At 57.5% G+C, this 27,969-nt stretch overlaps 3 protein-coding genes across 3 annotated transcripts in view; 1 reads left to right on the plus strand and 2 right to left on the minus strand.

Moving 5' to 3' along the window:
• LOC146287616 (neurofibromin-like) overlaps positions 1–27,969 on the plus strand; it is a 48,209-nt gene that overhangs the window by 18,021 nt on the left and 2,219 nt on the right. Inside the window, 27 exon segments of the mRNA XM_084697802.1 lie at positions 17–152; positions 243–305; positions 1,149–1,307; positions 2,270–2,367; positions 2,469–2,615; positions 2,744–2,890; positions 3,756–3,866; positions 13,437–13,869; positions 14,298–14,638; positions 15,028–15,230; positions 16,916–17,109; positions 17,498–17,638; positions 17,824–18,103; positions 18,945–19,076; positions 19,079–19,158; positions 19,274–19,335; positions 19,495–19,636; positions 19,933–20,034; positions 21,026–21,166; positions 24,887–25,013; positions 25,089–25,220; positions 25,528–25,663; positions 25,820–25,980; positions 26,525–26,647; positions 26,771–26,892; positions 27,326–27,426; positions 27,561–27,703. Of these exon segments, the coding sequence (XP_084553928.1) occupies positions 17–152; positions 243–305; positions 1,149–1,307; positions 2,270–2,367; positions 2,469–2,615; positions 2,744–2,890; positions 3,756–3,866; positions 13,437–13,869; positions 14,298–14,638; positions 15,028–15,230; positions 16,916–17,109; positions 17,498–17,638; positions 17,824–18,103; positions 18,945–19,076; positions 19,079–19,158; positions 19,274–19,335; positions 19,495–19,636; positions 19,933–20,034; positions 21,026–21,166; positions 24,887–25,013; positions 25,089–25,220; positions 25,528–25,663; positions 25,820–25,980; positions 26,525–26,647; positions 26,771–26,892; positions 27,326–27,426; positions 27,561–27,703 (4,157 nt within the window).
• Positions 5,252–8,342, minus strand: LOC146287617 (oligodendrocyte-myelin glycoprotein-like). Its single transcript, XM_084697806.1, has 2 exons — positions 8,332–8,342; positions 5,252–6,820 (listed from the first exon to the last, which is right to left on the minus strand). Exons 1-2 carry the CDS (start codon positions 8,340–8,342, stop codon positions 5,509–5,511), a joined length of 1,323 nt encoding a protein of 440 aa, XP_084553932.1. The 3' UTR covers positions 5,252–5,508.
• Positions 10,599–12,904, minus strand: LOC146287618 (uncharacterized). Its single transcript, XM_084697810.1, has 2 exons — positions 12,747–12,904; positions 10,599–12,397 (listed from the first exon to the last, which is right to left on the minus strand). The coding sequence occupies exon 2, from the start codon at positions 12,388–12,390 to the stop codon at positions 11,260–11,262; it is 1,131 nt and encodes a 376-aa protein (XP_084553936.1). The 5' UTR covers positions 12,391–12,397; positions 12,747–12,904; the 3' UTR covers positions 10,599–11,259.

The raw sequence follows: 27,969 nt of genomic DNA on the forward strand, positions 1-27,969 counted from the left end.
CCTGGTTGTCCTGCAGGCTGGAGCAGACAGAGGTCCTGGAGGAGAACCAGAGGAACCTGCTGCAGATCACCAAGCGCTTCTTCCTCGCCATCATCAACTCCTCCTCTGAGTTCCCCCCTCAGCTCCGCAGCGTGTGCCACTGTCTGTTCCAGGTACGGGCCGTGTGTGCGTGTGTGTGTGTGTGTGCGTGTGTGTTGTGCATGTGTTTGTCGTGACATGTTGTGCCCATTTCTGTTCTGTAGGCAACTTGCCACTCTCTACTGCATAAAGCCACAGTTAAAGAAAAAAAGGAAAGCAAGAAATCAGTAAGTCAGAGAAACTCCTCCTCTTGAAAGAAACAGACAAAGAACCCCCTGCTCTCTGCTGCTGCACTCTCACCTGTACCTCCTCACCCTCCCTTTAGTCTCCACCACTACTAATACTTCTGAACCTAATTCTTTCGATTAACGTGCACCACAAGAAATGAACTGGTGGTGGCGCTGTGGTCCTTCCTCATGGTGGCTCCTGCTGTTGAAGGGGAGGGGGGAACCCCACCCAGAGACCCCCCCCCCTCTTCCTACGTGGTGCTCTGGAGAGCTTCATTAACCAACTATAGAGTTGATGTTCCTGTATAATGGTCCTGTATTGTCACACTGGCATTTTAGGTGCCATTAGTTGGGACCAGTGTTCCGTGTTGATGGTATTGCAAGGTCATCTGGAAAGGTAATTGGCTGACCTTTTGAAAGCCGTCTAACTCAGCAGGTCATAAATGTCAACTTTGTTACTGAGGCAGCGATCACTCATCCCGGATCTTAAGAGGCGGAGCGAAGCTCTGGTGGAATGTGCTGGAGTTTGTGTTCAGTGTAATCAACTCTGTTTCATAAGCCCAGCTCTCTGAGGACAGCTTCTGTCCTGCATCCAGTATTCTCCTCCGTCTTGTTGACATACCTTGCCTTCCTTTTATCTCTTATTTTATTTGTTAACACTTTTGAAGCGGGTCTCTGGTCATCTACACTGAACTCCTTCCTCTCCTCCTCACTTTCTCTCCTCCTGTCCTCCTCTCCCCTCTTCATCCTCCCTCTTGCTTCCTCCCCCTTCCCCGTCTCCCTCTCCTTTCCAGCAGATATCTCCTCCTCCTCCTCTGTTCCTAACGGTCTCTCTCCCCCCAGGTTGTGAGTCAGCGGTTCCCCCAGAACAGCATTGGTGCGGTGGGCAGCGCCATGTTCCTGCGCTTCATCAACCCTGCCATCGTGTCTCCGTATGAGGCAGGCATCCTGGACAAGAAACCTCCGCCCAGGATCGAGCGCGGCCTGAAGCTCATGTCCAAGGTACACTGGGGATTGGCCACTGGGGGGCGCTGGGGGTCCTCACACTGCCTGGCCCCCGTTGTGCTGTACCGGAGCGCTGATTGCTCTCTCTCTGGTCTCTCTGTGTCTGCTGGTGTCTCCCTGCCTCACCTCCTGGTCTCACCTCCTGGTCTCTCCCCCTGCCTCACCTCCTAGTCTCACCTCCTGGTCTCTCCGCTGTCTTACCTCCTGGTCTCACCTCCTGGTCTCTCCCCTGTCCCACCTCCTGGTCTCACCTCCTGGTCTCTCCCCTGTCCCACCTCCTGGTCTCACCTCCTGGTCTCTCCGCTGTCTTACCTCCTGGTCTCACTTCCTGGTCTCTCCCCTGTCTCACCTCCTGGTCTCTCCCCTGTCTCACCTCCTGGTCTCTTCCCTGTCTCTCCCCTGTCTCACCTCCTGGTCTCTCCCCTGTCTCACCTCCTGGTCTCTTCCCTGTCTCTCCCCTGTCTCACCTCCTGGTCTCTCCCCTGTCCCACCTCCTGGTCTCACCTCCTGGTCTCTCCCCTGTCCCACCTCCTGGTCTCACTTCCTGGTCTCTTCCCTGTCTCTCCCCTGTCTTACCTCCTGGTCTCTCCGCTGTCTTACCTCCTGGTCTCACCTCCTGGTCTCTCCCCTGTCCCACCTCCTGGTCTCACCTCCTGGTCTCTTCCCTGTCTCTCCCCTGTCTTACCTCCTGGTCTCTCCGCTGTCTCACCTCCTGGTCTCTCCCCTGTCCCACCTCCTGGTCTCACCTCCTGGTCTCTCCCCTGTCCCACCTCCTGGTCTCACCTCCTGGTCTCTTCCCTGTCTCTCCCCTGTCTCACCTCCTGGTCTCTCCGCTGTCTTACCTCCTGGTCTCTCCGCTGTCTCACCTCCTGGTCTCTCCGCTGTCTCACCTCCTGGTCTCACCTACTGGTCTCACCTCCTGGACTCACCTCCTGGTCTCTTCCCTGTTTCTCCCACAGATCTTGCAGAGCATCGCCAACCACGTTTTATTCACCAAAGAGGAGCACATGAGGCCTTTCAACGACTTTGTAAAAAGCAACTTTGATGCAGCTAGAAGGTAAAGCAGCTTGTCTCCTGTGTAGAGTGTCTCTGGGCAGCTGGGCTGACCTGTGTGGACCTGGGGGGCAGCTGGGCTGACCTGTGTGGTTCTGGTGGCAGGTTCTTCCTGGACATTGCGTCTGACTGTCCTGCCAGCGACTCTGTGAACCACAGCCTGTCCTTCAGCAGCGATGGCAACGTGCTGGCCCTACACCGCCTGCTGTGGAACAACCAAGAGAAGATCGGACAGTACCTCTCCAGCAACACGTGAGTGTGTGTGTGTGTGTGTGTTTCAACTGGGAACACAGAATGTCTGCCTTAGCATTGATATGCTGAAGATTCCTGGCTAACCCCTCCTGTGTATTCCTGGCTAACCCTCCTGTGTGAACCTCCAGGGACCACAAGGCTGTGGGGCGACGGCCGTTTGACAAGATGGCCACACTGCTGGCCTACCTGGGGCCTCCAGAGCACAAGCCTGTCGCTGACACACACTGGTCCAGCCTCAACCTCACCAGCTCCAAGTTTGAGGAATTCATGACCAGGTGAGGGGTTCATGACCAGGTGAGGGGTTCATGACCAGGTGAGGGGTTCATGACCAGGTGAGGGGTTCATGACCAGGTGAGGGGTTCATGACCAGGTGAGGGCAGAACATGTGACCAGGCGAGGGCAGGAAGTGAAGGCTGGACATGTGACCAGGCGAGGGCAGGAAGTGAAGGCAGGTCATGTGACCAGGCGAGGGCAGGAAGTGAAGGCTGGACATGTGACCAGGCGAGGGCAGGAAGTGAAGGCAGGTCATGTGACCAGGCGAGGGCAGGAAGTGAAGGCAAGACATGTGACCAGGCGAGGGCAGGAAGTGAAGGCAGGTCATGTGACCAGGCGAGGGCAGGAAGTGAAGGCTGGACATGTGACCAGGCGAGGGCAGGAAGTGAAGGCAGGTCATGTGACCAGGCGAGGGCAGGAAGTGAAGGCAAGACATGTGACCAGGCGAGGGCAGGAAGTGAAGGCAGGTCATGTGACCAGGCGAGGGCAGGAAGTGAAGGCAGGACATGTAACCAGGCGAGGGCAGGAAGTGAAGGCAGGACATGTGACCAGGCGAGGGCAGGAAGTGAAGGCAGGTCATGTGACCAGGCGAGGGCAGGAAGTGAAGGCAGGACATGTGACCAGGCAAGGGCAGGAAGTGAAGGCAGGACATGTGACCAGGCGAGGGCAGGAAGTGAAGGCAGGTCATGTGACCAGGCGAGGGCAGGAAGTGAAGGCAGGTCATGTGACCAGGCGAGGGCAGGAAGTGAAGGCAGGTCATGTGACCAGGCGAGGGCTGGAAGTGAAGGCAGGTCATGTGACCAGGCGAGGGCTGGAAGTGAAGGCAGGTCATGTGACCAGGTGTTCAGACTCCTGTTTTTCTCCCAGGCATCAGGTGCACGAGAAGGAGGAGTTCAAGGCCCTGAAGACCCTGAATATCTTCTACCAGGCTGGCACCTCTAAGACAGGGATCCCTGTCTTCTACTACGTCACACGCAGGTGAGGGCAGGGGCACTTGGTCTGCTCCATCTCCACCTCTCTCCACCTCTCTACACCTCTCTACACCTCTCTACACCTCTCTCCACCTCTCTACACCTCTCTACACCTCTCTACACCTCTCTCCACCTCTCTACACCTCTCTCCACCTCTCTACACCTCTCTACACCTCTCTCTACACCTCTCTCTCCACCTCTCTCCACCTCTCCACACCTCTCTCTACACCTCTCTCCACCTCTCTACACCTCTCTACACCTCTCTACACCTCTCTACACCTCTCTCCACCTCTCTACACCTCTCCACACCTCTCTACACCTCTCTACACCTCTCTACACCTCTCTACACCTCTCTCCACCTCTCCACACCTCTCTCTACACCTCTCTCCCCCTCTCTGTACACCTCTCTCTACACCTCTCTCTCCCCCTCTCTCTACACCTCTCTCCCCCTCTCTCCACACCTCTCTCTACACCTCTCTACACCTCTCCACACCTCTCTCCCCCTCTCTCTACACCTCTCTACACCTCTCTACACCTCTCTCCCCCTCTCTGTACACCTCTCTCTACACCTCTCTCTCCCCCTCTCTCTACACCTCTCTCCACCTCTCTACACCTCTCTCCCCCTCTCTCTCCACCTCTCTACACCTCTCTCCCCCTCTCTCTACACCTCTCTCTCCCCCTCTCTCTACACCTCTCTCCCCCTCTCTCCACACCTCTCTCCCCCTCTCTCTACACCTCTCTCCCCCTCTCTCTACACCTCTCTACACCTCTCTCCCCCTCTCTCTACACCTCTCTACACCTCTCTCTACACCTCTCTCTACACCTCTCTACACCTCTCTCCCCCTCTCTCTCCCCCTCTCTCCACACCTCTCTCTACACCTCTCTCCACACCTCTCTCTACACCTCTCTCCCCCTCTCTCTACACCTCTCTCCCCCTCGCTCTACACCTCTCTCTACACCTCTCTCTACACCTCTCTCCACACCTCTCTCCACCTCTCTACAGCTTTCCTTTCATCTCTACCCCAGACACACACCCGAGACATCATAGACATACCATAGAACTGTTTAATTCAGAAACATCAGTGGAAAAAGACTCCAAATGTTCAAATCAGTGACTCCACCAGCTCCACAGCCCAGCCAGACAGCACAGTGGAGAGTTTTAAAACGTGACAATATGTTTCAGGGACTCACTGATGAAGGTGGACAGATAAGCTGAAAAAAAAGTGGACATGCTCATCTCTCTGGTAGCCATGGAAACACAGACATGCAGACAGGTGTGAAGTGACATGCGTTCTGACACACACACACACACACACACACACACACACCAGAAGGACGTGTTAAACCTCCTCCTCCTGTGGAGCAGAGAGCAGAGATCAACTGGCAGGACAGTAGCAGAGCATCACTGAGCGTCCTGTTAGGGTCACACAGGGGGCTGACAGCTGGTTAGGAAGGGTGAGGGTTACAGTAGAGGGAAGTCTGCTGAATGGAGACACTTTTACAGTTTTCAAGTTGCAAGAGGACAGTTCATTCAGAGGGAGTCAGGCACACAATCAAAAAGAAGTATCTCTCTCTCTCTCTCTCTGCCCCAAAGTTAAAACAAAGAGGCTCTGTTGTGCTTGTTGAGCAGTGGAGCCAGGCTGGGGCTCTCAGTGGAGCAGGGCCAGGGCCAGGAGACCCAGGGGGAGGGGGCCCTGGAGGGGGCAGCAGGGGAGGGGGCCAGGGGCCTGGCTGCGGACCCCGCTGGGCTGGGTCTGGTTGGGCCGGCGAACGCTCCGAGTCCTCAGGGTGGGGGTCCTCCTGGTGCTGGCTGGGGTCAGGGGAGGATGAGGGAGGTCCGGGGGGACAGAGGGGTCAGGGGTCAGGGGTTTGTGCGTGAGGAGCAGCAGGTCTGTAGGGAGGGGCGTGTCTCTGGGGAGAGGACTCTCTGCAGGGCTGCTGTGAGAGGGCAGGGAGGGGGGAGTGGGTGGAGGCCAGGGGAAGGAGGAGGGGGCTCTGAGGGTGTGGTGGATGTTGTGGTGGATGGTGCCGTACCACCACCCGGTGGGTCTGGCATGTGGGAGGGGCCAGCTCTGCCCCCCGTCGGGCTCACTGGCCGCCAGGGGGGGCAGCGTGTAGGAGGCGTAGTGCCACCCCCCGGTCCTGGGGGCCCGGGCCTGCCCACACACAGGCCTGGTGCTGCAGGGACAGCCCAGGACGCGGGCGGGGGTGTGCTGGAGCCAGGAAAGCAGGGGGCTGATGCTGGCGTGGTCCCAGCATGCCCAGGGGTTCTCTCCCAGAGAGAGCAGCTGCAGCGCGGCCAGCCGTGCAAACACGCCGCGCCCCAGCCTGGAGAAGCGGTTAGCGTGCAGGTCCAGGTGCTCAAGGCGAGGCAGGCGGTCCAGGGAGCCCGGCAGCACCTGGACCAGGGAGTTGTGGGACAGGTCGACCGTGAGCAGGCCCGCCGGCAGGTTAGTGGGGAGGGTCCAAAAGCGGTTGTGGCTGAGGTTGAGTGAGCGCAGGCCGGCCAGCGTGTTGTTGATGAACATGGCCCGCTCCAGCTGGTTCCTGGACAGGTCCAGCACACGCAGGTTCCACTGGTAGGCCGTGTGGTTCTTGTCCAGGAGGCGGATGGCGTTGTGGGCGGCGCGGAGCTCCCAGAGCCCGCGGGGCAGCGCGGAGGGCAGGCCGACCAGACGGTTGTGGGACAGGTCGAGGAGACGCAGGTGAGTGTAGGAGCTGAGCTGGTGGTCCAGGCTGGCCAGGTTGTTGTGGGACAGGTTGAGGGAGTGCAGGTTGTGCTGCAGGCCTGGTGGTAGGCTGCTCAGGCCCCTGTTGGAGCAGTCCACCTGCCTGTGGCCAGAGCTGCAGGAGCAGGGCGGGGGGCACGCCCCCAGGGCCCCGCCCACCAGCAGGGACGCCAGCAGCACCAGCACACCAGCACAGGGGGGCGCTGCATCTGGGGGCATCAGCAACACTCGCCTGGCAACACATCAGAACACCATCAGAACACCATCAGAACACCATCACACATCAGAACACCATCAGAACACCATCAGAACACCTAACCCTAACCCTCTGCAGAGCCAGCCAGCCTGTTTACAGCTGCTCTGCTAAGCTGCAGGGCTTCTTCGCAGCAGCAGCAGCAGCAACACAGTGTGTGTTTCTCTGCAGTGTGGGCAGATAAGGAGGCTGTGAGTGAATGCATGTGAACAGCATGTTGCTGTGCTACTGCAGTGAGGAACAGGAGCTCTGCTCTCCCCCTCTCCACCAGACCCCCCCCCCCCCCCCCGGCTCTAACATCTGGCACACACACACACACACACACGTGCTGGTGTGACCTCGATGATTATGCTGCCTGTGTGCAGGACTGCAGAGATTCCAGCTCAGGGTGTGCAAGTGTGTGTGTGTGTGTGTGTGTGTGTGTGTGTGTGTGTGTGTGTGTGTGTGTGTGATGTAGGAGTCACAGTAAAGCAACAGTAGATTGCCGGGATGTTAGTCAGGTGTTGCAGCCATGCTTGTCCTGCAGAAGGTTCTAAATCCCAGCATCCTGTCTCCCTGCATCCTGTCTCTCAGCATCCTGTCTCTCAGCATCCTGTCTCCCAGTGTCCTGTCTCCCTGCATCCTGTCTACCAGTGTCCTGTCTCCCTGCATCCTGTCTACCAGTGTCCTGTCTCTCAGCATCCTGTCTCCCTGCATCCTGTCTCCCAGTGTCCTGTCTCTCAGCATCCTGTCTCCCTGCATCCTGTCTCCCAGTGTCCTGTCTCCCTGCATCCTGTCTACCAGTGTCCTGTCTCTCAGCATCCTGTCTCCCAGTGTCCTGTCTCCCTGCATCCTGTCTACCAGTGTCCTGTCTCCCTGCATCCTGTCTACCAGTGTCCTGTCTCTCAGCATCCTGTCTCCCTGCATCCTGTCTCCCAGTGTCCTGTCTCCCTGCATCCTGTCTACCAGTGTCCTGTTTCTCAGCATCTTGTCTCCCAGTGTCCTATCTCCCTGCATCCTGTCTCTCAGCATCCTGTCTCCCTGCATCCTGTCTCCCAGTGTCCTGTCTCCCTGCATCCTGTCTCCCAGTGTCCTGTCTCCCTGCATCCTGTCTCCCAGTGTCCTGTCTCCCTGCATCCTGTCTCCCTGCATCCTGTCTCCCTGCATCCTGTCTCCCTGCATCCTGTCTCCCAGTGTCCTGTCTCCCTGCATCCTGTCTCTCAGCATCCTGTCTCCCTGCATCCTGTCTCCCAGTGTCCTGTCTCCCTGCATCCTGTCTCCCAGTGTGCACGTCCAGCGTCAGATGGCAGTCAGTGGTGACGGTCAGACGCTATGGGAGCACAATACAGAGCTTCTGGAGTCCCTGGCTGGTCACAGAGCCTGCGGCCAGTGTCCGGCTCACTGCACTGCACACTCTCACATAGGTTTGTCACTGTGTCTCCTCTGCTGTGTGTGTGTGTGTGTGTGCAGTGTACATCTATGACAAAAAAAAGGAAACTAGAAACACTCACCTTTTCTTCATTGTGTTATCCAGTCAGCGTTCTCCTCTCCCCTCCTCCTCCTCCTCTCCTTTGTCTTCTCTGCTGCGTCTGTTCTGGATGTTCCTGTCTTGACCCAGTCCCTCTCCTGCTCCTCCTTACACCTGCCTTAGACTGCTCCTCCAGAAGAATCTCCTGAATCTCTCTCTCCCTCTCTCTCTCCTCCTGTATCTACCTCTCTCCCCCTCTCTCTCTCCTCCTGAGAGAGGACCTGGGAGCTCTGTGCTCTCCTGTAGCCCCAGCAAGGAAGGTAGCGTCAGGCTACACCACCACTCTGCAGCCTCCCCAGCTACACTGAGAGCGAGAGGGGAGAGAGAGGGGAGAAAGAGGGGGGAGAGAGGGGAGAGAGAGGGGAGAGAGGGGAGAGAGAGGGAGGGAGAGAGGGGAGAGAGAGGGGAGAGAGAGTTGAGAGAGAGGGGAGAGAGAGGTAGAGGACACTAGTTGGAGAGAGGAGGGGGAGGGGGAGATGGAACAGAGAGAGAGGGGAGGGAGGGGGAGAGCAGTAGAATACAGTGCAGAGTTGCTCCACTGCTACTGATGACTGAGGAGATGAGAGATGCTGACTATGATGTTTCATAATCAGAACCTCTCACTCGAAGAAATCTATTTTTCTCTGTCTCTCTCTCTCTCCCTCACTATTTCTCCCTCTCTTGCCTTCTCCCTTTGCAGATTAATAATTAAATATGGAATCAGCTTGTCTTTGCAGCAAGCAGTAAAAAATACACTTGCCTGTTCGGACTTGAACTTGACTACTGTGTTATACTCAATGTTTTCACTCACATTGTTTTAGATGATCATCATGATCATCATCACTGTTACTAACGTGTCCTCATTAAGGATAACCCATCTCAACTAGCCATGACGTATAAACAGTGGTTCTTCTTGTAGTCAGTCATGTGACTGTAAAGGGTTGGTGGCCGTGGTTAGGCTGAGGGTGAAAGGAGCCTGTTGTGTCCCCGCCTGCAGGGCTGCCCTGTACAGGCAGCCTCTGGTTACTAATGGTCTGCCCTCTTACAGCTGTCCGTCCCTGTGAAATGGATACATGCTCACACACACTTAGACTGACACACACACACTTAGACTGACACACACACACTTAGACTGACACACACACACTTAGACTGACACACACACACACTTAGACTGACACACACACACTTAGACTGACAATTGAGCACAAACACACACCTACACCCACAAGCGCCAACACGCATATATACACACAGACGCATTCACTCACACATACACACACACCCCCCCACAAGTGCCAACGCATGCACAAACACACACACACACACTCAGGGCCAGTGAGGAGGCATGTGGAGGGCTTTTGGTTCCGAGTGCTGTGAAGAGCAGCAGTCATGCCAGGAAACAGGAGGTGTAAAACAGCGACACAGCAGCCTGAGTAGCTTCACTGAAGAGGAGCTCAGGTCTGTCACACACAGTTCGATGATGTCCGTGTTATTAGCTGTGTTCCACTCCAGGCAGCTGACTAGAACAGTGAATTCTGGTTAGACTTTTTGTCCGACTTGAAACGGCGCCGAGGCTAGGTCACTGTGACGTCGCCATCAAAGTACCCTGAGATCGATTCGAGAACTGCCGGCTGTGCAGCCGAGCACATTTTCTCAAGAGCAACTGCACGGGTTCTAGTGACGACACAGCTATTTCATGATTGGCCAGACTCACCCGTGTTTTGTATTTATTCTGACACCTTGACTTTTGCCAATGCTCACATCCGGACCAAGCTGTTTAATTGAATTAAATAGCCTACTATTGTTGCGATAGCCTACTATTGTTGAAGAACGGGTTTTAGTCCGCCTCTTCACTAACGGAAGTTTAATTGAGTTATGGTTGTATTATCAATCTGTAGATTGGAGAAAGAGTTTAACATATCCCAAAACATAAAACGACAAATTTCAGTGCACTGGTTCGTGCAAGTTCTAATGCAAAAACAATTAAATTCGCAACAGTTCGTCAACGATTAAGTAAGCAAACACCGCTTGATCGGCCATGACTGACGTCAACGCAGCAAACCACAAGAAGCAGGAATGTCTGACTTTACGGAGGCGTTTTTAACTCCTCCTCGACTTCAAGCGGAATCTCTCGACAGTCGTTTCATGCAGCCGCAGTCGATGTCGAACGCACCAATTAATCTGTATGTGCACACCTGTTGTTATATAGTTGTGTTGTGTCTAAAAAGAGAAGTCTGGGACCTGAATAATTACAACGAAAAAACACGATTACAACATCACTTCCTCTCTGTCATGGGCGGCTGCAGGAGGATTTTATTTTGCATAAGACATTTACATTTAGTCGTTTAGCAGACACTCTTATCCAGACTTACAGTAAGTACAGGGACATTCCCCCCGAGGCAAGTAGGGTGAAGTACCTTGTCCAAGGACACAACGTCATTTTGCATCGAACCGGAAACCTTCTGATTAATAGCTCAATTCCCTAACTGCTCAGCCATCTGACTCCCTATCCTCATCTGACTCCTGATGACAAGTTCATAATAAACATTAAGGCCACAAACTATGCAGGTTTGGTTTTCATGTTATCAGGCATTTCACATCCGAATTAATCCGTATTGTACAATGGAACTATTCATCAAGTTTTTTTTTTTTTGCTTAAACACAACACTAAAAACTTGCAGGACACAGTAAACTGTTACAGAATGTACACAACATATTTACAGAATCTCATCAAAGACACAACATATTTCCTTCCTAAAGCAGTGGTGCGCTATCTTCCTATTTCAATATCTTATCTTAACGTTATCTTGTCAAGTACTACCAACCCGTCTGTCAACATCTGAAATGCTGTTGGAACTACGTCTGGTTTGGGTGTGGAACACCTCATTGTGGAACATGTTGTTGTGTTCTGAGGGCGGAGCCTTCAGCCTCACGCCACCACGTCGCCGGGGGTTGCCGTGGTCTCCGTTGCCATGGGTGCGCCCTGGCCGGCTGGTGGTAATGTTGAGTTCCCCTCAGAACCTCCGGATCCCTCTGGCCTGCTGGCCTCGTCTCCTCCCTTCTGGTTCTCCTTCTGGTTCTCCTTCTGGTTCTCCTTCTGCTTCTCCTTCTGCTTCTCCTTCTGGTTCTCCTTCTGCTTCTCCTTCTGGTTCTCCTTCTGCTTCTCCTTCTGGTTCTCCTTCTGCTTCTCCTTCTGGTTCTCCTCCTGGTTCTCCTTCTGGTTCTCCTTCTGCTTCTCCTTCTGGTTCTCCTTCTGGTTCTCCTCCTGGTTTGTCTCCTGGTTCTCCTTCTGCTTCTCCTTCTGCTTCTCCTTCTGGTTCTCCTCCTGGTTTGTCTCCTGGTTCTCCTTCTGGTTCTTCTCCTGGTCATCCTTCTCTTGGTCCTCCTCCTCCTCTGCCCCCTCCAGGGAGAGCCTGACCTCCTTCATCAGCAGGCTGGTCTCTGAGGCCTGCTCCTTCCTGCGGGCGGTGCTCCCCAGGGAGCAGCTGTTCACCAGGTCCACGTTGCTGCGGACCACCCGCCCACCCCGGCCCTGGCTCACCCCCACCTGGCGCCTGAGGGAGCAGAGCTGGCAGGACAGCACCATGGAAACCACCACCAGTACCGTGCAGAGCACCACCAGGGCCCCGCCCACCATCACCAGGATTCTGCCGTGCTTCCTGCGGAAAAGACAATCATTGTCGGGGTCGGGGCTGGGCTGGGCGGGGGTCCTGGTGGAGGGGGTCTTGGTGGAGGAGGTCCTGGTAGAGGAGGTCCTGGTGGAGGAGGTCCTTGTGGGTGTGTTGAACCTTCTATGAGGGATGTTTGGCAGGGAGCTGCTCAGCGAGATACCTCTTCCTGAGGTGGAGGTAGAGAGACCTGATGATGGAGATGATGGTGTTGGATCGGTGGGTGTTGGATCTGAGGGAGATTTGGAGGTTCGGGCAGAGGAAAGTGTTGAGCGGTCTATTGTTGAACTCATGTTCCTTTCAGTAGATCCTTCAGAGGTGACCCCAGTGTCACACCTCCCAGCATGCAGCAGGGCCAGGCAGGGCAGCAGGAGATACAGCCTGGACAGCATCGCGCTTCTGGAGAAACAAACAAGACAGACATGAACACTGTTACGCAGGACAGATTCTGTTCCTCTTTCATTAGGTGTCAGAAGTTTAGTTGTACGTTTATCATGCTTTGTCAAATTTGCAGAAGAGAAATGGAAATGGGATTTGAAGGTTAGCTATATGACCACAAATCTCAGAAGAATAGGCCTGCACAATTGAGGTTTTCTGAGTACCGTGTGTGTTCTGGTGAGATGGTGGCTATTCAGATAACTGTGGATTATCTTCTATCGAAATTTGTCCAACATCGAAGGTGGAGCTTATTCTAGTGTCTCAGTCATCTAAACATCAACATTCCCCAAAAGTTCTAAATCCCACGTACCTTTGTATCCCATGCGGAGATGAAACCCGGATGAGACAGAGGATTCTAGAGCGCTCGTGTGAGAGACAAGCACCAGGCTCTGCACTGTGGTGTGTGACAGACAAACGTGTGATACTAAACACAGAACCCAGCCTACCACACCACCATGACGCATATCCTTTTTCTCTCTCACTTCTGCTCATCTATTTGAGGTAGTGTGTTTGTGGTTGTGGCCGGTCACGCTAGCGTCCGTGGGGTGATTTCCTGCTGCAGGTGCAGCTCAAGCACAAACAGTCTTTATTGTGATAGTGGCAAAATGAGACAAGTGTTTAGTAGAAGCTAGTTCCTTTTGTACGCAGTTGTATAAAAAAAAAAAAAGGTCCTTTGTTTGTTTACTTCCCAAAAGCTAACTGGAGCTTATTGTTGAGTTTAGGATAAATTAAAAGAAAACACGTTTACTTAAAATGTATTAATTAAACAAATTGAAAGGAAATCGTAAGCCAATATCCTCACCCTGGAAATGTGGATGGAGTAACTGATCTTTGTTGGTTCTTTACTTCCTCTTTCCTGGGCTTGCACACGGTCTGACTGGAAACCCACTGTTGGCCGATTACTGGAAAATCTCACTCACTTCCAGTAACTCTTCAGCAGTCTTCATCTTCCCAGTACCACCCCGTGTGACCTGTGTCCTTCTTCCTCTGACCCCCGCAGGTTCAAGACGGGCCAGATCAACGGCGACCTCCTCATCTACCACGTCCTGCTGACCCTCAAGCCCTACTACGCCAAACCCTACGAGATCGTGGTGGACCTCACCCACGCTGGCCCCAGCAACCGCTTCAAGACTGACTTCCTGTCCAAGTGGTTTGTGGTGTTCCCAGGGTTCGCCTACGAGAACGTGGCGGCCATCTACATCTACAACTGCAACACCTGGGTGAGGGAGTACACCAAGTACCACGAGCGCCTGCTCACAGGCCTGAAGGGGAGCAAGAAGCTGCTGTTCATCGACTCTCCATCGAGGCTGGCGGAGCACGTGGAGCCGGACCAGCAGAAGCTGCCGGCCGCCACGCTGGCCCTGGAGGAGGACCTCAAGGTGTTCCACAACGCCCTGAAGCTGGCGCACAAGGACACCAAGATCTCCATAAAGGTGAGGGGGGCCGGTGAGGAGGGGGGCTGGGCCGGTGAGGGGGGGTCGGTGAGGGGGGCCGGGCCAGTGAGGGGGGGTCGGTGAGGGGGGGCCGGTGAGGGGGGCTGGGCCGGTGAGGGGGGTTTGGTGAGGGGGGCTGGGGCGGGTGAGGGGGGCTGGGCCAGTGAGGGGGGTCGGTGAGGGGGGCTGGGCCGGTGAGGGGGGGGCTGGGGCGGGTGAGGGGGGCTGGGGCGGGTGAGGGGGGCTTGGCCGGTGAGGGGGGCTTGGCCGGTGAGGGGGGCTGGGCCGGTGAGGGGGGCTGGGCCGGTGAGGGGGGCTGGGGCGGGTGGGGGGGGCTTGGCTGAAGCTTTGTTGGTGTTAAATGACTCAGTGATGAATGTGAGTGTGTCAGTAAGGTGTGACAGGCCGTCTGGCTCCGTTTCCTCCAGGTGGGCTCCACGGCGGTGCAGGTGACGTCAGCAGAGAGGACGCGCGTGCTGGGCCAGTCTGTCTTCCTCAATGACATCTACTACGCTTCTGAGATCGAGGAGATCTGCCTGGTGGATGAGAACCAGTTCACCCTGACCATCGCCAACCAGGGCACGCCACTCACCTTCATGCATCAGGAGTGTGAGGCCATCGTCCACTCCATCATCCACATCCGCACGCGCTGGGAGCTGTCTCAGCCTGACTCCATCCCCCAGCACACCAAGATCAGGCCCAAGGATGTGCCAGGAACGCTGCTCAACATCGCCCTGCTGAACCTGGGGAGCTCAGACCCCAGCCTCAGGTACCCCCCAGCCTCTCTCCCAGCCTCAGATACCCCCAGCCTCAGATACCCCCCAGCCTCTCCCCCAGCCTCTCCCCCAGCCTCTCCCCCAGCCTCTCCCCCAGCCTCTCCCCCAGCCTCTCCCCCAGCCTCTCTCCCAGCCTCTCCCCCAGCCTCTCCCCCAGCCTCTCCCCCAGCCTCTCCCCCAGCCTCAGATACCCCCCAGCCTCTCTCCCAGCCTCTCCCCCAGCCTCTCTCCCAGCCTCTCCCCCAGCCTCAGGGACCCCCCCCCAGAAGTTGCAGGGGCTGGGAGAGAGGTTGGGAGAGATTTGGGGCTGGGAAGGTAGGCTTGTTCTAACTTCTCTTTTCTTTTGTGTGTGTGTGTGTGTGCTTGCCATCTCTGTGGTCAGGTCTGCAGCCTACAACCTGCTGTGTGCCTTAACCTGCACTTTCAACCTGAAGATCGAGGGGCAGTTGTTAGAGACGTCGGGGCTGTGCATCCCTGCCAACAACACTCTGTTCATCGTGTCCATCAGCAGGACCCTTGCTGCCAATGAGCCACACCTCACCCTGGAGTTCCTGCAGGAGTGCATATCTGGCTTCAGCAAGTCCAGTCAGTACCTGGCACACACACTCACACACACACACACTCACACACACACTCACACACACACACACAGTACCCTGGCCCACGACCGTGTATTATTATTATTATTATATAAATATTTTATATATATATATTTATAACAAATGATGTTACCACTCCCCAATTGAAAACACATTTGTCACATCTATGAGAATGAAAGGGTTCCCAAAATAATAAAACCAAAAAAGTAATATGAGAGATGAAATGGTATTTTCATATTTGTGTGTGTGTGGACGTGCTGCGGTGAGATGTCAAAAATAAAGTGTGAGAAAGGCCAAGCCTTTATGCTGTTGTACAGCTGGGGAGACAGAGAGATGGGGGAGGGGGGGTGCAATTCAGTGGCATGAAACATAATTAGTATACTTTTACTAACTACTTACTAACCTAGAGTGAGGTCATGCCGGGAAATATCAAACTGAGGCTTTGCCGTATCAACCTCGCTTCCCGGCATGACCGAACGGTCGAGGTTAGTAAGTAGTTTATTATATGGCATTTTTAGCTTCTTTTTATTTTGTAAACGAAAATAAATGGTACCTCTAGGCTAATTGTAGCTAGCTCTCAAGTCTTCTCACGCTGTGTTTCATGTGTTGCCTAGCAACTCATTACTTTTGATAGAAAGCGGACAACTTGGTTCTGCTAAAATGGCTTTAATTTGAACACAAAATAACGACACAGGTGATTCAAAGAGTCTAGTCTTCATCCTCACTATCGATGACAAATCTTTTCAGCATCATCTGGATAGTAAAACTCAGCAGCTGACTCGTCGCTCATTTTGAAGATGACGTCAGAGGGCAATACGGAGCCGTATTGACCGCTGAGGAGGGCAATACGCGTCTGGCATGACTACCCATTAGCCAATCAGAAAGCTGAACACAATAGGGAGGTTAAAGAAATGTGAAATAATATTTTATAAATAACATTTCTAATATGTCCTCTCCTTTTACTGTGTAAAAAAATAAAATAAATAAACGCTATTATGACACATTTTAAAAAAATATGCATTTTATTTTTTTATACGTTTCGAAAGCGTAAAACAAAAAACATCATTCAAAAAGTTCTCTCCCTCCCCCCTGCTGTGTGCCCCTCCCTCCCTCCCCCCTGCTGTGTGCCCCTCCCTCCCCCCCTGCTGTGTGCCCCTCCCTCCCCCCTGCTGTGTGCCCCTCCCTCCCCCCCTGCTGTGTGCCCCTCCCTCCCCCCTGCTGTGTGGCTGTGTGCCCCTCCCTCCCCCCTGCTGTGTGGCTGTGTGCCCCTCCCTCCCCCCTGCTGTGTGCCCCTCCCTCTCCCCCTGCTGTGTGCCCCTCCCTCCCCCCCTGCTGTGTGCCCCTCCCTCCCCCCTGCTGTGTGCCCCTCCCTCCCCCCCTGCTGTGTGGCTGTGTGCCCCTCCCTCCCCCCCTGCTGTGTGCCCCTCCCTCCCCCCTGCTGTGTGCCCCTCCCTCCCCCCCTGCTGTGTGCCCCTCCCTCTCCCCCTGCTGTGTGCCCCTCCCTCCCCCCTGCTGTGTGCCCCTCCCTCCCCCCTGCTGTGTGGCTGTGTGCCCCTCCCTCCCCCCTGCTGTGTGCCCCTCCCTCCCCCCTGCTGTGTGGCTGTGTGCCCCTCCCTCCCCCCTGCTGTGTGCCCCTCCCTCCCCCCTGCTGTGTGGCTGTGTGCCCTGCAGGTATAGAGCTGAAGCACCTCTGTCTGGAGTACATGACTCCCTGGCTACTCAACCTGGTGCGTTTCTGCAAGCACAACGATGACGCCAAGCGCCAGCGCGTCTCTGCCATCCTGGACAAACTGATCACCATGACCATCAACGAGAAGCAGATGTACCCCTCCATCCAGGCCAAGATCTGGGGCAGTCTGGGTCAGGTAGGGGCCCCCTCCCTCCGTCTCTCTCTCTGTCTCTGTTGTGGTGGTGTGGTGGATGTATGATGAAGCAGGATGTGTGATGGCTGCAGAGTCCCTACGCTCTGATGTCATCTGTTCCTCCTGCTGAAACCACGGCGGTCAGGGTGGTGAGGTCACTGCTCTCTGCTGCTGTCTAACTGGAGATCTTTCTCTGTCCTCTCTCTCTCTCTATCCTCTCTCTCTCTGTTTCTCTCTCTGTCTGTCCATCTGTCCTCTCTCTCTCTCTCTCTCTCTCTATCCTCTCTCTCTCTGTTTCTCTCTCTCTGTTTCTCTCTCTCTCTCTCTCTCTCTCTGTCCTCTCTCTCTCTGTTTCTCTCTCTGTCTGTCCATCTGTCCTCTCTCTCTGTAGATCACAGATCTTCTGGACGTGGTTCTGGACAGCTTCATCAAGACCAGTGCTACTGGCGGTCTGGGCTCCATCAAGGCTGAGGTGATGGCAGATACAGCTGTGGCCCTGGCCTCGGGGAACGTCAAGCTGGTGTCCAGCAAGGTAACACACACACACACACACACACACACACACACCCCTCCTCAGAGAACAGAGCAGGTTTCCTCCCTGCAGGGCAGATGTGTTTGTGCGTCTGAATCAGGGGTGGTTTGGTGACCTATCAGAATGTGCCTGCAGGCTGGCTATTACAGCTCTAATACTACACTGTGGTCCTGGTCGGTCTCCAGGTGATCATCCGCATGTGTAAGATCATCGACAAGACCTGCCTGTCTCCCACGGCAACCCTGGAGCAGCACCTGATGTGGGATGACATCGCTATCCTGGCTCGTTACATGCTCATGCTGTCCTTCAACAACTCTCTGGACGTGGCCACACATCTGCCCTACCTGTTCCACGTGGTCACGCTGCTGGTGGCCACAGGACCGCTCTCCCTGCGAGCATCCACGCACGGCCTGGTCATCAACATCATCCACTCCCTCTGCACCTGCTCCCAGCTCAACTTCAGCGGTGAGACCCTCCTCAGCCCTCTCTTCATGCCCCTCCTCCTCCTTCATGTCTGGGTGGTGTCGACTCTCCTCCTCCTCCTCCTTCATGTCTGGCTCTCTCCTCCTCCTCCTTCAAGTCTGGCTCTCTCCTCCTCCTCCTTCATGTCTGGCTCTCTCCTCCTCCTCCTTCATGTCTGGCTCTCTCCTCCTCCTTCATGTCTGGCTCTCTCCTCCTCCTCCTCCTCCTCCTTCATGTCTGGCTCTCTCCTCCTCCTCCTCCTCCTCCTTCATGTCTGGCTCTCTCCTCCTCCTCCTTCATGTCTGGCTCTCTCCTCCTCCTTCATGTCTGGCTCTGTCCTCCTCCTTCATGTCTGGCTCTCTCCTCCTCCTCCTCCTCCTTCATGTCTGGCTCTCTCCTCCTCCTCCTCCTCCTCCTCCTCCTCCTCTTCCTCCTCCTCCTCCTTCATGTCTGGCTCTCTCCTCCTCCTCCTCCTCCTTCATGTCTGGCTCTCTCCTCCTCCTCCTCCTCCTCCTCTTCCTCTTCCTCTTCCTCTTCCTCCTCCATGTCTGGCTCTCTCCTCCTCCTCCTCCTCCTCCTCTTCCTCTTCCTCTTCCTCTTCCTCTTCCTCCTCCTCCTCCTCCTCCTCCTCTTCCTCTTCCTCTTCCTCTTCCTCCTCCTCCTCCTTCATGTCTGGCTCTCTCCTCCTCCTCCTCCTCCTCCTCCTCCTCCTCTTCCTCTTCCTCTTCCTCTTCCTCTTCCTCTTCCTCTTCCTCTTCCTCTTCCTCTTCCTCCTCCTCCTCCTCCTCTTCCTCTTCCTCCTCCTCCTCCTTCATGTCTGGCTCTCTCCTCCTCCTCCCCACAGAGGAGACCAAGCAGGTGCTGAGGCTCAGCCTGACTGAGTTCTCCCTCCCCAAGTTCTACCTGCTGTTTGGCATCAGCAAGGTCAAGTCTGCCGCCGTCATCGCCTTCCGCTCCAGCTACCGGGACCGCTCCTTCCCCCCGGAGCCTACGAGAGGGAGACCTTCGCCCTGTCCTCCCTGGAGACCGTCACGGAAGCTCTGCTGGAGATCATGGAGGTGAGCTCACAACCCTCTGTCCTGGCTGTGGTGTGTGTGTTGCCTGGTGACAGGAGAGTGTGTGTGTGTGTGTGTAGAGGAGCCTGTGGTCTGAGGTGTTGCTCTCCTCCTGCAGGCCTGCATGAGGGACATTCCTGGCTGCACCTGGCTGGACCAGTGGACCGAGCTGGCTCAGAAGTAAAAGCAGCTCTGCTCTACTCTACTCTACTCTGCTCTGCTCTGCTCTGTTCTGCTCTGTTCTTTCTGCTCTACTCTGCTCTATTCTGCTCTGCTCTCCTCTTTAGGATGAATGAAGCCTGCAGTGTACTGGCTGTTCTAAATCCCTCCCCCCTCCAGGTTTGCGTTCCAGTTCAACCCCTCGCTGCAGCCCAGGGCCCTGGTGGTGTTTGGCTGCATCAGTAAGAAGGTGACACACGGCCAGATCAAGCAGGTCCTGCGCATCCTCAGCAAGGCCACGCCCCTGCTCAGCATCGACAGGGTGGGCAGCCCGCTCAGTGTGAGAGACTGTGTGTGTGTGAGAGACTGTGTGCGTTTGAGAGACTGTGTGTGTGTGAGAGACTGTGTGCGTGTGAGAGACTGTGTGTGTGTGAGAGACTGTGTGTGTGTGAGAGACTGTGTGTGTGTGAGAGACTGTGTGTGTGTGAGAGACTGTGTGTGTGTGAGAGACTGTGTGTGTGTGAGAGACTGTGTGTGTGTGAGAGACTGTGTGTGTGTGAGAGACTGTGTGTGTGTGAGAGACTGTGTGCGTGTGTTGACGTGCGCTGCTCTGTGCAGGGTTTGGAGAGCTGTCTGAAGGGACCAGACAGCTACAACAGCCAGGTTCTGATCGAGGCCACGGTGATCGCTCTGACTAAGCTGCAACCTCTCCTCAACAAGGTACTCCTCACACCCTCCCCCTGCCCCCCTCACACCCTGCCCCCCTCACACCCTGCCCCCCTCACACCCTCCCCCTGCCCCCCTCACACCCTGCCTCCCTCACACCCTCCCCCTGCCCCCCTCACACCCTCCCCCTGCCCCCCTCACACCCTGCCCCCCTCACACCCTGCCCCCCTCACACCCTCCCCCTGCCCCCCTCACACCCTCCCCCTGCCCCCCTCACACCCTGCCCCCCTCACACCCTCCCCCTGCCCCCCTCACACCCTCCCCCTGCCCCCCTCACACCCTCCCCCTGCCCCCCTCACACCCTCCCCCTGCCCCCCTCACACCCTGCCCCTGCCCCCCTCACACCCTGCCCCTGCCCCCCTCACACCCTGCCCCCCTCACACCCTCCCCCTGCCCCCCTCACACCCTGCCCCCCTCACACCCTCCCCCTGCCCCCCTCACACCCTGCCCCTCCCCCCCTCACACCCTCCCCCTGCCTCCCTCACACCCTGCCCCCCTCACACCCTGCCCCTGCCCCCCTCACACCCTCCCCCTGCCTCCCTCACACCCTCCCCCTGCCCCCCTCACACCCTGCCCCCCTCACACCCTCCCCCTGCCCCCCTCACACCCTGCCCCTGCCCCCCTCACACCCTGCCCCCTCACACCCTGCCTCCCTCACACCCTCCCCCTGCCCCCCTCACACCCTGCCCCCCTCACACCCTCCCCCTGCCCCCCTCACACCCTGCCCCTGCCCCCAGTGATGTGAACCTCACTGTGGTGTTACCCAAATGAGTCTGCTCTGAGGTCATTTGAGCAGAGCTGTTCCAGCCTGGTGAATAGACCACTGACACACACACACATACAAAGACCCAGAACAACAGGCTGGTGTACAGGCCAACAGCATTTCCTCTCCTCCGGTTTGGGTGTTGTGTTTGTGTCAGCTGTGTGTGTTTGGCTGTGTGTGGGCTGTGTTGGGGGGTAACCAGCCCCCCTGTGTGTCCTGCAGGACTCCCCCATGCACAAGGCCCTGTTCTGGGTGGCCGTGGCTGTGTTGCAGCTGGATGAGGTGAACCTGTACTCTGCAGGCACAGCGCTGCTGGAGCAGAACCTCCACACCCTGGACAGCCTGAAGGTGTTCAACCACAAGGTACTGCTCGCTCGCACACGCTCACTCAGTCCCTCACTGCCTCCCTCACTGCCTCCCTCACTGCCTCCCTCACTGCCTCCCTCACTGCCTCTCTCACTGCCTCCCTCACTGCCTCCCCCTCACCATGTGCCTCCCTCACTGCCTCCCCCTCACTGCCTCCCTCACTGCCTCCCCCTCACTGCCTCTCTCACTGCCTCCCTCACTGCCTCCCTCACTGCCTCCCTCACTGCCTCCCTCACTGCCTCTCTCACTGCCTCTCTCACTGCCTCCCCCTCACTGCCTCTCTCACTGCCTCCCTCACTGCCTCCCTCACTGCCTCCCTCACTGCCTCTCTCACTGCCTCCCTCACTGCCTCCCCCTCACCATGTGCCTCCCTCACTGCCTCCCCCTCACTGCCTCCCTCACTGCCTCTCTCACTGCCTCCCTCACTGCCTCCCTCACTGCCTCCCTCACTGCCTCCCTCACTGCCTCCCTCACTGCCTCTCTCACTGCCTCCCTCACTGCCTCCCCCTCACCATGTGCCTCCCTCACTGCCTCCCCCTCACTGCCTCCCTCACTGCCTCCCCCTCACTGCCTCTCTCACTGCCTCCCTCACTGCCTCCCTCACTGCCTCCCTCACTGCCTCCCTCACTGCCTCCCCCTCACTGCCTCCCCCTCACTGCCTCCCCCTCACTGCCTCCCCCTCACTGCCTTTCTCACTGCCTCCCTCACTGCCTCCCTCACTGCCTCCCCCTCACTGCCTCTCTCACTGCCTCCCTCACTGCCTCCCTCACTGCCTCCCTCACTGCCTCCCCCTCACTACCTCCCCCTCACTGCCTCCCCCTCACTGCCTCCCTCACTGCCTCCCCCTCACTACCTCCCCCTCACTGCCTCCCCCTCACTGCCTCCCCCTCACTGCCTCCCTCACTGCCTCCCTCTCACTGCCTCCCTCACTGCCTCCCCCTCACTGCCTCCCCCTCACTGCTTCCCCCTCACTACCTCCCCCTCACTGCCTCTCTCACTGCCTCCCCCTCATTGCCTCCCTCACTGCCTCCCTCACTGCCTCTCTCACTGCCTCCCCCTCACTGCCTCTCTCACTGCCTCCCCCTCACTGCCTCTCTCACTGCCTCCCTCACCATGTGCCTCCCTCACTGCCTCTCTCACTACCTCCCCCTCACTGCCTCTCTCACTGCCTCTCTCACTGCCTCTCTCACTGCCTCCCCCTCACTGCCTCCCCCTCACTGCCTCTCTCACTGCCTCTCTCACTGCCTCTCTCACTGCCTCTCTCACTGCCTCTCTCACTGCCTCCCCCTCACTGCCTCTCTCACTGCCTCCCCCTCACTGCCTCTCTCACTGCCTCCCTCACCATGTGCCTCCCTCACTGCCTCTCTCACTACCTCCCCCTCACTACCTCCCCCTCACTGCCTCTCTCACTGCCTCTCTCACTGCTTCTCTCACTGCCTCCCCCTCACTGCCTCCCCCTCACTGCCTCTCTCACTGCCTCTCTCACTGCCTCTCTCACTGCCTCTCTCACTGCCTCCCCCTCACTGCCTCTCTCACTGCCTCCCTCACTGCCTCTCTCACTGCCTCCCCCTCACTGCCTCTCTCACTGCCTCTCTCACTGCCTCCCCCTCACTGCCTCTCTCACTGCCTCCCCCTCACTGCCTCTCTCACTGCCTCCCCCTCACTGCCTCCCTCACTGCCTCCCTCACTGCCTCTCTCACTGCCTCCCCCTCACTGCCTCCCTCACTGCCTCTCTCACTACCTCCCCCTCACTACCTCCCCCTCACTGCCTCCCCCTCACTGCCTCTTTCACTGCCTCCCTCACTGCCTCTCTCACTGCCTCTCTCACTACCTCCCCCTCACTGCCTTCCCTTCACTGCCTCTCTCACTGCCTCTCTCACTGCCTCTCTCACTGCCTCCCCCTCACTGCCTCTCTCACTGCCTCCCCCTCACTGCCTCCCTCACTGCCTCTCTCACTGCCTCCCCCTCACTGCCTCTCTCACTGCCTCCCTCACTGCCTCCCTCACTGCCTCTCTCACTGCCTCTCTCACTGCCTCCCCCTCACTGCCTCCCCCTCACTGCCTCTTTCACTGCCTCCCCCTCACTGCCTCCCTCACTGCCTCTCTCACTGCCTCTCTCACTGCCTCCCTCACTGCCTCCCTCACTGCCTCTCTCACTGCCTCTCTCACTGCCTCCCCCTCACTGCCTCTCTCACTGCCTCCCCCTCACTGCCTCTCTCACTGCCTCCCTCACCATGTGCCTCCTGCCCCCAGAGTCCTGAGGAGGTGTTCATGGAGATCAGGAAGCCTCTGGAGTGGCACTGTAAACAGATGGACCACTTTGTCGCTGCCCTCCCCCTCACTACCTCCCCCTCACTGCCTCCCCCTCACTGCCTCCCCCTCACTGCCTCCCTCACTGCCTCCCTCTCACTGCCTCCCTCACTGCCTCCCCCTCACTGCCTCCCCCTCACTGCTTCCCCCTCACTACCTCCCCCTCACTGCCTCTCTCACTGCCTCCCCCTCATTGCCTCCCTCACTGCCTCCCTCACTGCCTCTCTCACTGCCTCCCCCTCACTGCCTCTCTCACTGCCTCCCTCACCATGTGCCTCCCTCACTGCCTCTCTCACTACCTCCCCCTCACTGCCTCTCTCACTGCCTCTCTCACTGCCTCTCTCACTGCCTCCCCCTCACTGCCTCCCCCTCACTGCCTCTCTCACTGCCTCTCTCACTGCCTCTCTCACTGCCTCTCTCACTGCCTCTCTCACTGCCTCCCCCTCACTGCCTCTCTCACTGCCTCCCCCTCACTGCCTCTCTCACTGCCTCCCTCACCATGTGCCTCCCTCACTGCCTCTCTCACTACCTCCCCCTCACTACCTCCCCCTCACTGCCTCTCTCACTGCCTCTCTCACTGCCTCTCTCACTGCCTCTCTCACTGCCTCCCCCTCACTGCCTCCCCCTCACTGCCTCTCTCACTGCCTCTCTCACTGCCTCTCTCACTGCCTCCCCCTCACTGCCTCTCTCACTGCCTCCCTCACTGCCTCTCTCACTGCCTCCCCCTCACTGCCTCTCTCACTGCCTCTCTCACTGCCTCCCCCTCACTGCCTCTCTCACTGCCTCCCCCTCACTGCCTCTCTCACTGCCTCCCCCTCACTGCCTCCCTCACTGCCTCCCTCACTGCCTCTCTCACTGCCTCCCCCTCACTGCCTCCCTCACTGCCTCTCTCACTACCTCCCCCTCACTACCTCCCCCTCACTGCCTCCCCCTCACTGCCTCTTTCACTGCCTCCCTCACTGCCTCTCTCACTGCCTCTCTCACTACCTCCCCCTCACTGCCTTCCCTTCACTGCCTCTCTCACTGCCTCTCTCACTGCCTCTCTCACTGCCTCCCCCTCACTGCCTCTCTCACTGCCTCCCCCTCACTGCCTCCCTCACTGCCTCTCTCACTGCCTCCCCCTCACTGCCTCTCTCACTGCCTCCCTCACTGCCTCCCTCACTGCCTCTCTCACTGCCTCTCTCACTGCCTCCCCCTCACTGCCTCCCCCTCACTGCCTCCCTCACTGCCTCCCCCTCACTGCCTCCCTCACTGCCTCTCTCACTGCCTCTCTCACTGCCTCCCTCACTGCCTCCCTCACTGCCTCTCTCACTGCCTCTCTCACTGCCTCCCCCTCACTGCCTCTCTCACTGCCTCCCCCTCACTGCCTCTCTCACTGCCTCCCTCACCATGTGCCTCCTGCCCCCAGAGTCCTGAGGAGGTGTTCATGGAGATCAGGAAGCCTCTGGAGTGGCACTGTAAACAGATGGACCACTTTGTCGGCCTCAACTTCAGCTCCAACTTCAACTTTGCACTAGTGGGTCACCTGCTGAAAGGTGAGTTGGTGTGGTCTGGGGCGGGGGGCCGTCTGGGCTGGGAGCTCTGCTTCTGACCACACTGTGTGTCTCCAGGGTACCGACACCCCTCTCCCACCACGGTGGCACGGACCGTCCGCATCCTGCACACCCTGCTGGGCCTGGTGGGGAAACACCTCAACTGTGACAAGTTTGAGGTCAACACAGAGAGCGTGGCCTACCTAGCAGGTTAGCTCCACCTGCACACTGAGAGCGCTCAGCTCCACCTGCACACTGAGAGCGCTCAGCTCCACCTGCACACTGAGAGCGCTCAGCTCCACCTGCACACTGCACACTGAGAGCGCTCAGCTCCACCTGCACACTGAGAGCGCTCAGCTCCACCTGCACACTGAGAGCGCTCAGCTCCACCTGCACACTGACAGTGATCATGGTTCCTGCCAAACCCCAGTTCTTTCAGCGATGTTCTCTACTCACATGGCAGCATGCAGGTGTTCAGGCTGAGGGTGAGTCAACTGATCTGCGTGTGTGTTCACAGCTCTGCTTACGGTCTCAGAGGAAGTCCGTAGTCGCTGCAGCCTCAAACACAGGAAGTCCCTGCTCCTCTCAGACGTTAACATGGAGAACGTTACCATGGACACATACTCGGCGCACCACGGTGACCCCAGCTGCAGGTGAGCTACTCTGCATAACGGGGGGATTTGAACCTGGAATCTTGGGTACAGGCAGATGCTGGTCCTCTGGTCCTGGTCCTGTCTGAGGGCGGTCCCCTGGTCCTGGTCCTGTCTGAGGGCGGTCCCCTGGTCTCAGTGTCCCTGTGTCCCCTGCAGGACTCTGAGGGAGTCTCAGCCCTGGACGTCCCCCCGGATGCTGGAGTGCTACCTGGTGGCCCACCACTACCCCACCGTGGGCCAGATCAGCCCCCGCACCCGCAAGTCTATGAGCCTGGACATGGGCCAGCCATCCCAGGCCAACACCAAGAAGCTGCTGGGTAACTCCTCTCCCCCTCCCTCACCCCCTCCCTCCCTCACCCCCTCCCTCCCTCACCCCCTCCCTCACCCCCTCCCTCCCTCACCCCCTCCCTCACCCCCTCCCTCACCCCTCCCTCACCCTCCCTCACCCCTCCCTCACCCTCCCTCACCCCCTCCCTCAACCTTCCCTCACCCTCCCTCACCCCCTCCCTCACCCCTCCTTCACCCCCTCCCTCCCTCTCTCACCCCCTCTCTCACCCCCTCCCTCACCCCTCTCACCCCCTCCCTCTCTCACCCCCTCCCTCTCACCCCTTCCCTCTCCCTCCCTCCCTCACCCTCCCTCCCTCTCTCACCCCCTCTCCCTCCCTCCCTCACCCTCCCTCCCTCACCCTCCCTCACTCACCCCCTCCCTCCCTCACCCCCTCCCTCACCCCCTCCCTCACCCTCTCCCTCACCCCCTCCCTCACCCTCTCCCTCACCCCCTCCCTCACCCCCTCCCTCACCCCCTCCCTCACCCTCTCCCACCCTGGTGACACCCACTGTGCTGGTGTGTGTGATCCTCAGGCACCAGGAAGAGTTTTGATCACCTGATCTCAGACAGCAAGGCTCCCAAGCGCTCTGAGCTGGAGTCGGGCACCACCACGCCCCCCAAGATGAGGAGGGTAGCAGAGAACGACTACGACATGGGTACGTCTCCCTCTGAGGACGGCTGGAGGAGGAGGGGACACAGGCTGGAGAACTGACCCTCTCCCCTTCTGTCTCGATTTCTCTCCCTTGCTCTCTCCCTCCCTCCCTCGCTCCCTCTCTCAGAGGCCCAGAGGATCTCCCAGCACCACACCCTGAGGAAGGTGTCTGTGTCAGAGTCCAACGTGCTGCTGGACGAAGAGGTTCTCACCGACCCCAAGACCCAGGCCCTTCTCCTCACTGTCCTGGTAACACTCCCCTCCTCTCCTCCTCACTGTCCTGGTAACACTCCCCTCCTCTCCTCTTCACTGTCCTGGTAACACTCCTCTCCTCCTCACTGTCCTGGTAACACTCCCCTCCTCTCCTCCTCACTGTCCTGGTAACACTCCCCTCCTCTCCTCCTCACTGTCCTGGTAACACTCCTCTCCTCCTCACTGTCCTGGTAACACTCCCCTCCTCTCCTCCTCACTGTCCTGGTAACACTCCCCTCCTCTCCTCCTCACTGTCCTGGTAACACTCCCCTCCTCTCCTCCTCACTGTCCTGGTAACACTCCCCTCCTCTCCTCCTCACTGTCCTGGTAACACTCCCCTCCTCTCCTCCTCACTGTCCTGGTAACACTCCCCTCCTCTCCTCCTCACTGTCCTGGTAACACTCCTCTCCCCCTCTCCCCTCCTATCCAGGCCACCCTGGTGAAGAACACTACAGATGAGTTTGACCAAAGAATCCTCTACGAGTTCCTAGCTGAAGCCTGTGTTGTCTTCCCCAAGGTCTTCCCTGTGGTGTAAGTGTCCTGGCTGAGTCCCAGTCACTCTCGCAACACTCCCAAACGTTGCATCTCACTTTCAGCTGTTCTTGGGACTGGAGTGTCTAGTAGTGTTCACATCATCCTGCCTCTCTGTGCTTGTGCTGCCCCAGTCACAACCTCCTGGACTCCAAGATCAACACGCTGCTGTCGCTGTGTCAGGATCCCCACCTGCTCAACCCCATCCACGGGATCGTTCAGAGCGTGGTCTACCATGAGGAGTCCCCTCCTCAATACCAGCCCTCCTACCTGCAGAGTGAGACACACACACACACACTCACCACACACACACACACACACACTCACCACACACACACTCACCACACACACACTCACCACACACACACTCACCACACACACACTCACTACACACACACTCACCACACACACACTCACTACACACACACTCACCACACACACACTACACACACACTCACCACACACACACACACACACACTCACCACACACTCACCACACACACACTCACTACACACACACTCACCACACACACACTCACCACA

Source organism: Hypomesus nipponensis, chromosome 5 (genome assembly GCF_054491055.1).
Source record: "Hypomesus nipponensis isolate SF chromosome 5, ASM5449105v1, whole genome shotgun sequence".
NCBI classification, from domain to species: Eukaryota; Metazoa; Chordata; class Actinopteri; order Osmeriformes; family Osmeridae; genus Hypomesus; species Hypomesus nipponensis.

Excerpts from the sequence above, each read along its gene's own strand:
- LOC146287618 (XM_084697810.1), bottom strand. The coding sequence starts at position 12,390 with ATGCTGTCCAGGCTGTATCTCCTGCTGCCCTGCCTGGCCCTGCTGCAT.